The sequence below is a fragment of the Hibiscus syriacus genome, unplaced genomic scaffold (genome assembly GCF_006381635.1).
Source record: "Hibiscus syriacus cultivar Baekdansim isolate YM2019G1 unplaced genomic scaffold, ASM638163v2 tig00110339_pilon, whole genome shotgun sequence".
Lineage (NCBI taxonomy): Eukaryota > Viridiplantae > Streptophyta > Magnoliopsida > Malvales > Malvaceae > Hibiscus > Hibiscus syriacus.
Window position 1 is genome coordinate 291,495 of NW_024062692.1, and position 12,096 is coordinate 303,590.

Sequence of the window (12,096 nt, forward strand, 5' to 3'; positions counted from 1 at the left end):
TTAACTAGCTGAATGGTGCCAGAAGGTTTTATATTATTTGATCAGAGACTTGATGCAATTTGAAACAATTCAAGGGCGTTGTGATGATGTCTTCACCATCAAAAGTGCCTGAATGTAATTTTAAGATGATGTTCTGATAAATGATGCCTTGTCCAATAGGACGATGATATGGATGTTCAACTGCTGGTCTTGTTACTTGCTCAATGTTTATACTTTTTGGCGAATTAAATTCTTGTGGAACTCTATCAATTTTGTAAATCATGGTGTTAATTAGAAATATATCCCATATATATATATATATGTGTGTTTGAAAAGATGTAGTTGTTTAATTTTACTTTGTAAATTAATTATCTCTGGGCTTGGATCACATGGGCTTTGAAGTTTCACTAGGAGAGATCAAATTCTTATTGGATCTGGATCCGACATGGGAGAGTAACTACGTTAAGAAAAAGGCGAAGATTAGGAATAACTGAAGGGAGAAAGGGAGGGCGTGAAGTCTGGTATAAACGGCGAAGATGGAACTGGAAGTTGAAGTAGACGAGAAAGACCTAAAATCAGCGGGAGCCGAGCTTTTGAAAGATGGAAGGCGAGGTTTGCGTATCCATGGATGGGTGATCGAGTCTCGTAAACGCTCTATTCTCAACTCCTCGGCTCTTCAACAATGGGAACAAAACCTCCATACGTCTCACTTTCCGGAAATGATTTTCGGTGAAAGTTGTTTGGTTCTTAAACACCTCCGCAGCGGCACCAAAATTCATTTCAATGCATTTGATGCTTTGGCCGGTTGGAAACAGGAATGTCTGCCTCCTGTTGAAGTTCCCGCCGCCGCTAATTGGAAATTCAGAAGGTGAAAATGTTCCATTCTTTCTTTTAACCTTTAATTTTGATTTGCAATCGAGTTTTTGATTATTTACTTAAGTGAAGCAAAATTGTTTGCTTTGATGTTTGTAGTAAACCCTTCCAGCAGGTGATATTGGACTACGACTATACGTTTACAACTCCTTATTGTGGAAGTGAAACTGTTGAGCTTGATTCAGACAAGGTCTGAACCTTTTTTTTCCAATTAAAATGTAACTTACTTTGAAACTGTTTCTTGTATTAGGGTTTTAGTTCATTTTTGTATGGAATTGTGAAAAGACTGTTGTTTAGGAATTGAGAAATTAGGGGTTTTTATAAAGGTTTATCTTTGTTTGTTTGCTAGAGCTAATTTGAACTTTTAAAATGAGGATGATGTTGGCATTTTAAATTATGATCAGGATGGTAGTGGGGGAATTTCGGGGGGCAGCTCGGGCCTCCATTGGGAAGATTGTAAAGAGCAGCTTGATGTGGCTGCACTCACATTAAGAGAACCTATTCTGTTCTACGATGAGGTCAGCTTCTTAGACTATAATAAACATAGTATGAAAGAAGGCCCACTGTTTTTTTATGTGCTGTTCTGGACATTCTTATCTTAGGAGTTACAGAAGTTACCATGTTTGTTCTGCAGGTAGTGTTATACGAAGACGAATTGGCTGATAATGGAGTGTCACTTCTAACCGTGAAAGTGGTAAATGTTGGTTTTTGAAAGGATTGTGATCTGTATAATGCTATAATGGAAGAGAACTAATTACATTATTGCCTTTTGTCTAGAGAGTCATGCCAAGTTCTTGGTTTCTACTCCTGCGATTTTGGGTAAGTGGGAAGACTACCAATGCTTTCATTAGGCAAATGTATGCAATTGACATTTTCCTAGCACTCATGTTTTTGCCCCGTTAATCCTGGAAGAAATGCTACGCTTGTTTCATGTGGTTGCCTGAAAACCCCTTAAGATAAAAGCTGCTGCAATATTTCCCCTTTCAGCCACTTACTCAGTTTCTCTAACAGCTTCGGGTTGATGGAGTGCTAATGCGATTAAGGGACACCCGCATGCATTGTGTTTTTTATGAGAGTGCTAATCCTGTCATTCTTAGGGAAAGATGTTGGAGGGAAGGAACATTTCAAGCTTTGTCTGCTGTAAGTATATAATCACTCAGACATTCACTTTCTCTCTGCCTGTTTGGATGAGCTCATACCAACATTTATTTATTTGCACATACGTACTTGGCATTGTTACCTTGGGAAGTTTATTATCTTTCCTTGTAAGTCTAAATGGCAAGCCACAAGCTTAATTCTTTATTGCTGCAACTTTAAGTATTTTTTCTTTACCTCCCCGAACCAGTCACTTTTGAACTCATTTAATGATTTTCTGTGTCATAGATTAGGTAGCTTCAAAGTTGTACTATTTGAAGTGGCTATTTTTCCTTCTCCTTTTGGTGTGATTTGGGGTGGGTTTAATATATCGTAAAATTCAAGCTCAAGTAAACTTTGTTTCTATGCTATTTGAATTTAAATCCCGGAGAAGCAATTTGAATGCTCAATATAAATGTTCGGCAATATAGCCCCTGACAGCCAACACACATGACTTAATAGGTTTATTAGGTAACATCATCGTCAGATTTGGTGTTTGTCTATCAAGGAATGTGCTGAAATTAGCACGTTAAATCTTATTTACATATATTGTGAACAAAAGCAGCTTTCTTGCTTAATCTTGTGACATTGACATTGTTTTGCTTATTGATGCTTTTCTAATTTTGGTGCAGAACGGATATCCTACCGGTTCTGATTCATATAGTGATCCAAGCATCATCAGCCAAAGGCTACCCGTCATCATGCATCAGACCCAAAAGCTTATAATCCCAGGTAACTTGTAGACTGTAAATTTCCCTTCGTAGTCGTTGCGAACTTGATCCATTTCGGTGGATTCCATAGGCAAAAAACCACTGTTCTTGTATTTCATGTACCACTAACAAGCAAATTTTATGATGTGATTTTGGGTTTAAACAAGAATAAGAATTCTCTATCTAATATTTGATTTGAGGTGTCATAGTTAATGGTTTTTATTTTTCTCATGTTTGCATTTAGATTCTTTGTTATATTTGCAGTTTTAAAGGTGATGCTATTTCATTTATAGTATAAGATTCTCTATCCGAAAGATGGAGTTTCTTGGTCTTTGCCTGTAAGATCAAAGGAAACTTGAAGGCTTGGAAAATATGTTTTTTCGGAAAGACAAACATGAAAGAAAAACATTTTTATAGAGTTGATTGTTTTTATGGAGTTGAGAAATGAGAGTAAAGAAATGCTTTTTTTTAATTACATAATTTTGGTTTAGAGTTTACTCTGCAATAAAAAATTCATTTTTAATCTTATTATTAAGGTTTAATTAAAAAAGTAAGTGTTTAAATTGTATTTTTTGGTTTGTTTCAAGTGTTCAAATTTTTTTTCTTATCAAAATAGGAGCTTAATGATTATTTTGTTACCATTAAAGGGGTTTAAAATTTTATTCTATTATCATTTTAAGATTATTTCATCAACATTTGTTAAAAAATCCGTTAACCAATAATTGTTTGACATGTGGTATTATTTTATGATTAACATTAATTTTTTTAATAGAGAAAATAATAAATTTTTATAGTTCTAAAAAAATTTAAAATTTAAATTTCTAAAAGAAATCCAAAATCTCCAAATTCCCTTAAACGGTATGAGATTAGGCAGTAGTAAAGGTTCTGACGACAGTGAAGTCTCATCGATAATGACGACGAACAAACGATAGTTAGATAAGACGATCTCATGCGATGGGATTAGCTACTAAATGTTGCGTTTATTCTATTTCAGACAACGACGTTCGATGGCAAGAGGACGATCAATTGGTGCGAGTCTGATGACAAAAGGAGTTACCAATAGTGTCTGATTCAGTGATGACATGGGATTAGAGACTAAGTATTGCGATTACTCTATTTCGGGTGATGGTGTGTGACAACAAAGAAACGATCGACTGATGAGAGTTTGACAACAAAAAGGGTTACCTGTGGTGATTGATTTGATGGTAGCGTATGTGAATTAGAGATTTGAAGTTCATAGGTTTAGGAATTTTAAATAATTTAGGGATTTTAGGAGCTTTAAAAAATTAATAATTTTATTTTTTAAAAATAAAATATATTGCATATCAAACAATGATTGAATAACATATTTTTTTTACGGTCAAACACCTTAAATTGTAATGTCATAACGCCAGACATCTACTTTGATCAAAAAAATTTAGACACTTAAAATATATAAGAGGTACAGTTTGACATTTTATATTTAAGTAAGTATATTATTAAAAAAAGGATAATTTGATCTTTGTAAGTTTGAAAAAAATATTTTAATTTAAAATGTTAATTTACAATTAATTGAATTAAAATATGAGACTTAAATATTTTAATCCAAAATGTTAATTTATAGTTAGTTGAACTAAAATATGGGATTCTAAAATGCCAATGCACCATAGTTTTAATTTAGAGATTGATCGAATTCTTCAAAACTTGCATTTGAAGTTAGTATGGACATAAGACATACCAATGCACTCTTGGCGTTTCATCTGCTTATTCTCATCAGAGTCGGAGATTCAGGTCAAGCTTTGATGGTGCTTTGGGTAATTGAAGATCAAACCGGAAGCTTCCAGGCCACATAGAGTCCATTGCATCATCAACCGTAGGCTGCATCCCTGCCATTCCAAAACTTGTGTTTCATGGAACCTTGCTGCTCCATCTCTGTTGGGTTTATGCAGGAGGGAATGGACTTGAACGCCAAGCAATCGAACCATGTGGTTATTACTACGCGACATCATCATATGGGAATGGCATCTCCCGGCAGCACCCATTTCCCTCATATGAGCGTTTTGGTGGCCACCCAAGGCTTGTGAGCTATAAAACTTGCTGATGCAGAAGTTACAGGAGAAAACCTTTGTTGAAGTTGAAATTGGTGTTGATTAAGAGTCTCCTGCTGTTGACAGTGACATTGAATTCCCACCTAAGCTCAGCTTCAACCACTCCCCTGGACTCCCTTCTTCCATTACTTCTTAGATTTTAGATTGTTGTGTTGTTTAGGGTTTAGAAACTGTGCCCCTTATCAAGGCTTAGGATTCCACATTTTCATCATTCTGCTCCTTTGTTGAAATGAGAACACCTTTACATGATTCCTTTTTGAGTAAGTAAGAAGTAAGAAATTGAGGTTTGAACAATGTTTGCATTTATGGTCACAACATATTCTTAAAAGAGTTCCCACAACAAGCACAGCCCTTTTGGTATCTTAATCTTAACCCAATTTTTGTAATGCTGTTTATTGTGATTTTAGCCTATCTTGATTAAGTGATTATGACATGGTGGCGATGAAAAGAATATAAAGACATAGCGTAGATGAATTGCTTTTGAATGGATTCTTCGGAATAAGAACAATGGTGGTGCTACTCCTGGCGAAGGGGATAAGAAATGTTGATGATTGGTGGAGAAAAGATCAAAACTTTTCTTTTGATATAATGTTAAAATTAACGTTTCATCGTTTATTAAAATAATCATTTTGACTCCAACAATTTATTTTAAGATAAAAAATCCTTCCATAGATGAAAACAATAAGTTAACTAAGTTAAAAAGATGATTTTTACCCTAAAATAAAATGTTTTAGTATCTAAAATAACATTTTAACCTAAAATAAAATGTTGAAACCAAAATCTCTAAAAAAAGAACAAGGACCAAAATGATCAATTTGATAAATGTTGAGGGTTAATTTTAGATTTATGCCCTTATCTTAATCCAATTCAATTCAACACAATGGAATTCGTTGCTTTTCTTATTCCGATGTCACAATCAAACCCACCCTTTTTTTCATTCCAAACAAACAATGCTTACCCCTTTTAGTTGATTCAGCTTCTAATTTCTTTTATTAATTTTAATAAATTTATTTTAGGATAAACTACACATTTAATGCCTAAACTATCAGTTTTATTTTGTTTCAGTACTGTAATCCCCATTTTTACCTTAGCCTCCAACAGCTACCAGCACTTCCAGCAGTTGTCCCTCCACCACAACAGCGTTCCAGTAGCTTCCAACAACAGCAGCAACATTCCAGAATCCTCTACAACAGCAAGCAATCCAACTGTCCCTCCACCTATGGCTTCCAGTAGGAGCCAACTGCCCCTCCTCGTTCTAGGAAAGCTGCCACGCCCGTGGTCCCAAAGGATCCACGTCGCTGACAGCTCCATCCGTGGCCACCAATGCTCCACATCAACGTTCAGCTCATCACCACAAAACAAAATGAGAGTGTAAAATTTTTGATTTATTTTTACATGTAAACTGGGGTTATAAAAACCCCAGAACAGTATGTAAAGTTTTACCTGGATCGAGCAGAATACACAAAGAAAACCGGAAATAAAAACACAACAAAGGTTATTTTACATTTGGTTTTATATTTTTCCAGCTTTACATTTTATTATATTTTATTTTTTTCAAAATAAAAACAGTAAGTTAAATAAAAAACAGTAAAAAGGATTGGTTTTACCTTAGCCCGAGTTGGTTCTTCAATGGATTTTAGGTCGCCGGTGAAGCACCGGTTGGAGCTTCGGGGGGGAAGGCCAGATTTCTTTAGGTATTGGTTTTGTCCCAAATCGGGACTTAGATTTCCTTGAGAGGTTTTATTGTTCGGGTATTGTTTGGGGAGGGTCGGCAGTGTTTATGGAGTGACCGGCCACCAGCGTGTTGGATGGCTTAGGCGTTGAATAACTCTCGGTCGAGCCAATGAGAAGAGAGCTTGGGGTTTCTCTCGGTTGAGAGAAAAGAAGAGGAAGATAAGAGTGGCTAGGTTAGCCAAACAAAAAATGATACATATATATAACTTAGGCTTTGGGTAAATCATCCTTAGGTCCTTATTTTAGCGACTAATTTTAGGGTTAAATCAAGTTTAAGTCCTCCTATGTTTGCTACGTTTTACATTTTGGTCATTGAAGGATTTAATTCAATTTTAGGGGTAAATCACGATAAGGTCCTTGGACTTTTAGCGTATTTTTACATTTAAGTCACAAGTTTGTGGGTTAATCACCAATAAGCCCTCACAGTTTAGGCTTTTTTTAGTTTGGTCACCGATATTATTTCTTTATTTTTATTTTTGATTTTTTCATAATAATTTCTATTTTATTTCATTTTAGTCACTAATTAATTCTGTTATTTATTTTTTATTTATGAATATGATGCTATAGTATTTATTTTTGCATCTTGGTCACTATTTAATTGCAATTTTGTATTTTTTATTATTATCCTTTATTTTTTTCAATACTTTAAATTTAGTACTTTAATTATTGCTCTTTATTTTCTGTTCATTTCATTTTAGTCCTATGAATATATATAAAAGTCTTATAAGAATAACTTGACCGATTTCATAATTGGATTAAATAGTAATATTTATTTATTTTTAAATATTAAGGAATGACCGTCTTAAAGTAACTAGATATCATAATCTGATATTTTAAAAATAAATAAATACCCTACTAAGAAAACCTAAAAAAATCAAGTATGCCTACTTTAGTTATATTCATTTTGGTTGAATCAAATTATTTTACTATTGATTTTTTTGGAGGAATTATCATATTCTTATTATTTCAGTTGGAAAGAGAAATATTCGTCATAAATTATTTTAGGGATTATTTTCTATTGGATTGGAAATATTAGAATATTTTTTTCTTAGAATTTTTCGTTAAATAAAAATTGTGTAATTGAATTTGGAATAATAGGATCGTAAATTAAATTTATATTCGAATTCTTAGATTTCCACTACTAGGGATAATTTATAATCGATGGAGTACCAATTTTGGGCGTTGTGGGGGTGCTTATCCTTCCCCACGCGTAATCGACCTCGAATCCCTTTTTATTAATAAAAAGAATAAATTTCCGGTTACACGTTGATTGATTTATCTTTTAAAATGATGTTTTCTTAAAAATGTTTTAAAAGGTAGTTTTTAGGTATTCGACCTACATAACCCAAAAAAGGTCGATGGCAACTCCCAATCTTTTCATTAAAACCCATTTATTTATTATTTCCAAAATCATACACGAGACCCCGCTGATGTATCTTATCAATTGGATCATAATTGAGAATTCAGTTTTATTTAATTTATGATTCTTTTGTTTTCTTTCAATTTTTTTTATTATATATCCTTGTATATTAATGTTTGTATATGATTGATTGCAAAAATATTAAAATTTTGGATTTGAATTAATTTGGTTTTTTTGTATAGTTGTTTGACAAAGGTTTGAGAATTTCTCCCCACACACAACACGTGCATTGCGTAACATACGTTCTATACTCGAGCTCTTTCCCTTTTAAGTGGGAGTGAAAGCGACGTCTTCGTGAGAATTTATTATCCGTGTCAAACCTAGCAAGTAGCTTCTGGGGTTCACATGTCTTATGTCTTCATGAGAATTTATTATCCGTGCCAGACCTAGCAAGTAGCTTCCGGGGTTCATATGTCTTATGTCTTCGTGAGGATTTATTCTCCATGTGAGGCATATGGAAATGTGCCCTTTCGAATTGAACTCGATCTGCTTAAGCCTATAATGGGTAAGGATTGAGAGTCTGGCTTACCCAAGGGGACACCGACAAGGATAATTTGGGTACCTTTACTTCTAGAACCAAACCTCATATAGAGAATGTAGCTAGCCTACCCCTATACCTATAGAGGCATGCGGTTACCTTAAGAGAACTAGAAATTATGCGGTTAGTGTTTTATTTTTCTCTGTATGTTTTATTCACTGTATTTTATGGTTCATTTACCAGATGAATTTAATCTTTTCATATTTCACTAATATACATTTCATATCTTTGATTATTATTTTTGCTAACATCTTTTCCTTATCTTATTGCTTTATTTTGTGCATAAACATGTTGTTATTACCCGAGTTATTTATCAAAATTAGAAGGCTTTTAAAACTACAATGCCACACAAAGAGGTAGATATTTTTATCTGTTTTGACATATTGGGACGTTTTATGTTCTTTGAAAGTTGTTCTAGGATAATTACCTTGGAATTATCACATGTTTCATACATAACATATCATCAAATATATTGATCATCGAAATAATTGTTGGCATTAGAAGGTACTCAAAACGAAAATGTCTTTTTATTGGATCAATGTCTTTTGTATACATTTATCTTGCATTACATTTGTACTGCTCAATACATTTCCAAATCATGCATTAAAACATTCATTCATTAAAATAATAATAATAATAAGATAAGGTTTCCGATCGCAGTAATCTTGATTCCTTCTAGTAGCAAGAATGCTCAGCATCCCCACAACACAAGAAAAATGCCTAAAGAAACAGATGTTAGGCTAGCCAAAATTGAGAAAGCAAAAAGAGATGCAAGAAGAAGTGAGGAGCAAGTTGGCACAAATTGAGGCTGATATCGCAAACTATCAGCTCTATTTACTGAACAAGATGGAAGAAATGTTTATGAGGTATTTGACCACTGGAAAGAGTCTTGTTGAAAACCCCACATATCCTCCTGATTTTACACATGTTCACATTCCTGGGCACACCTTTGTGCATCATGAAATCCAACCACCAGTCTACACTGTTAAAATTCCACAATATCAGGTTAGAGCTTCATTCCCCACTGACTATCTACTACTTCTTGGTTGAAGCCATGTGATTTCTGTACTGATAATGAGGTCCCTGACCTAAATGAATTAATTGAGAAGGAAAAATTCACTCAACGACTGAAAAATATAGAAGAGGTGATAAATTCTTGGGAGATGGTTTAATCATTCTATGAGGTTGACGCCAAAGAGCTAAGTTTGGTCCCCGGCCTGGTTCTCCCACCTAAGTTCAAGGTTTCAGATTTTGAGAAGTATAATGGTACCACATGCCCTTCATCTCATATCACCATGTATTGTCGTCGAATCGATGGCTATATGGAGAACGGGAAGTTGTTGATCCAATGTTTTCAAGACAGTTTATATGGACATGCTTCCAAATGGTATAACTAGCTAAAACATACTCAAATATGTTCTTGGAAAGACTTAGCTCAAGCCTTTGTGGGTCAATACAAGTACATGATTGATATGGTCATTGATCGAACAACGTTGCAAAACATGAATATGAAGTGCAACGAGAGCTTTCAACAATATTTGTAATGATGGAGGGACGTTACTTCTCAAGTGCATCCACCAGTGACTGAAAGGGAGTTCACTACTTTGTTCATCAATACATTAAAATATCTCTATATTAATCACATGATAGGGGCTGCCACTAAGAATTTTTCTGACATCGTCATGTGTGGAGAAATGATCAAAACAACTATAAACAATGACAGGATAAGAGGCTCTGACAGTACTGACATCGAGAAAGGAGCCGAGGTCAATATAGTGAGATCTTATTCAGCTAATCATTGGACCAAAACTTATAGAATGACCCGAGAGAAAACTCATATTGGTGAAATTCCAATGACATATGAATAAATGTCTAGTTCAGAAGAATATCGTGACTCCAGTTCAGTCTAAACCGAAAGAACCCCATTTCCTGAAGGGTATAATGTTAATACAGTATGTAACTACCACATAGGAAGCTCGAGGCATACTACTGAGAATATTGGGGCATTGAAGCGTAAGGTTTATAATTTAATTGATTTAAGGGTATGCACATTCGATGAATAATTGGGCATTCTGATGCAAACTGAGAAGAAATCATTGCATCCACTAGGAATCTCTGTTGTACTTGCATATTGTCTTATTTAATTTTTTTTTCTACTTTTCTATTTAAGGGTTTGTAAGTCACTTGACAATCTAACATATTAAATAAAATGCTATATTCTGAGGTTATGAGCAATGAGTAAATTTTAATCTTGAAATTCATTAAGTATCAACTGGATTAAAAGCACTTAAAATATCAGAGTTATAGATCTTTGACAAAGTGGCAAGATTGAAAAATGATAAAATAAGGACCCTTGACCTTACCCCAAAAGATAACTCAAACACCATACCCCCTCTTGCAGGGACCAATATAGCCTTCTCCTCTCATGAGAGATGAACAAGAGGCTTGGCATTCATGTACGTATAGAAGCGGACAACATGGGGCATCTCCTGTGTATGACATTACAAAACTGACTAGACTACACTTCTGTTGAAGATGTTCAGTGATGATACTAATCTTCACAAATTGAACGGTAGAGTAGACGAATTTAGTTTAGGTCAGTTGTTGGGGAACATAACTCTAAATATAGGATTTCCCGACTATCAAAGACATCTAGACTATAACAGGTTCTTCTTGATAAACTTAAGAAATTCTAAATATGAATACTCAAAAGGTTAATAAATTATCATTATAGATTATACAATAAAGCTGAACTATTCCACTAAAGCAATTAGTTATAGAGACAACTCAAAAGCCCTGTCTTTATGAATATATTTCATTAAAACCATGACATTGATCGAATACCTGGCAATTCAGTGTTTGCTCCACTACGATTGTTAAGTTGAAGGCTTTCTGACGAGATGAACCCTTCAGCTATGCCTGAACAAAGGCAAACTAAATATATTCTAATAAATAAAGGCTACATGGCCTATGGTTAATATAATAATGAGTTTCGATGAAAATGGAATAAGGGAGTTAAGAAACATTTATTATAGTTAACTTCACATAAGCACTTAGGAATTTTGTTTCTAGATTGATGTCTCTGCACTACCTCTGCTAAGGGAGTCTATAAAGCTCGAACAAATGGAAGATTTCAGAGAATCGAAATAAAAGTGTTCTAGAAAGTCTAGTAATTGATTATGTTAGTTACATCATTTTGTCCATATCTGATTAAAATGCCAAGCCAAGAAAGAGGGGCATGTCGTAAGTTTCATAATGACCAAGAAAGAAATGACATCTTGATGACTGAAACCTTATAAACTTTAAGGAGCTAACCTGAAAACCAACCTATCAATTTTTGAGACTTGTCAAAGATTATAACTTTGAAAGATTAAAAGAGATGTTAATTCCTTTGATATTTAGTGAACTCATGACATGTAATTTGCTTCAATTGTGAGCCTAAAAGAAGACATGGTTTTTTCTCTTCAACAGACTTTTCATATTTTTGAAAAAAAAGAAGAAAAATATTTCCGAACAAGACAATCTCTCTAGGGAATGCATCTTGGAAATTGACAAAGGTCCCTAAGATTTAGAAATTTAGAATCAGAAATTGGGGCCAATAATTTGAATGTTAGGGAGCAA

At 34.1% G+C, this 12,096-nt stretch overlaps 1 protein-coding gene across 1 annotated transcript; it reads left to right on the plus strand.

The window, feature by feature from the left end:
* Positions 1 to 402: 402 nt before the first annotated feature.
* On the plus strand, positions 403 to 2,907 carry LOC120120498 (TIP41-like protein). Its single transcript, XM_039140138.1, has 7 exons — positions 403 to 847; positions 952 to 1,042; positions 1,257 to 1,370; positions 1,487 to 1,546; positions 1,630 to 1,671; positions 1,864 to 1,992; positions 2,619 to 2,907. The coding sequence occupies exons 1-7, from the start codon at positions 516 to 518 to the stop codon at positions 2,727 to 2,729; spliced, it is 879 nt and encodes a 292-aa protein (XP_038996069.1). The 5' UTR covers positions 403 to 515; the 3' UTR covers positions 2,730 to 2,907.
* Positions 2,908 to 12,096: the final 9,189 nt, after the last annotated feature.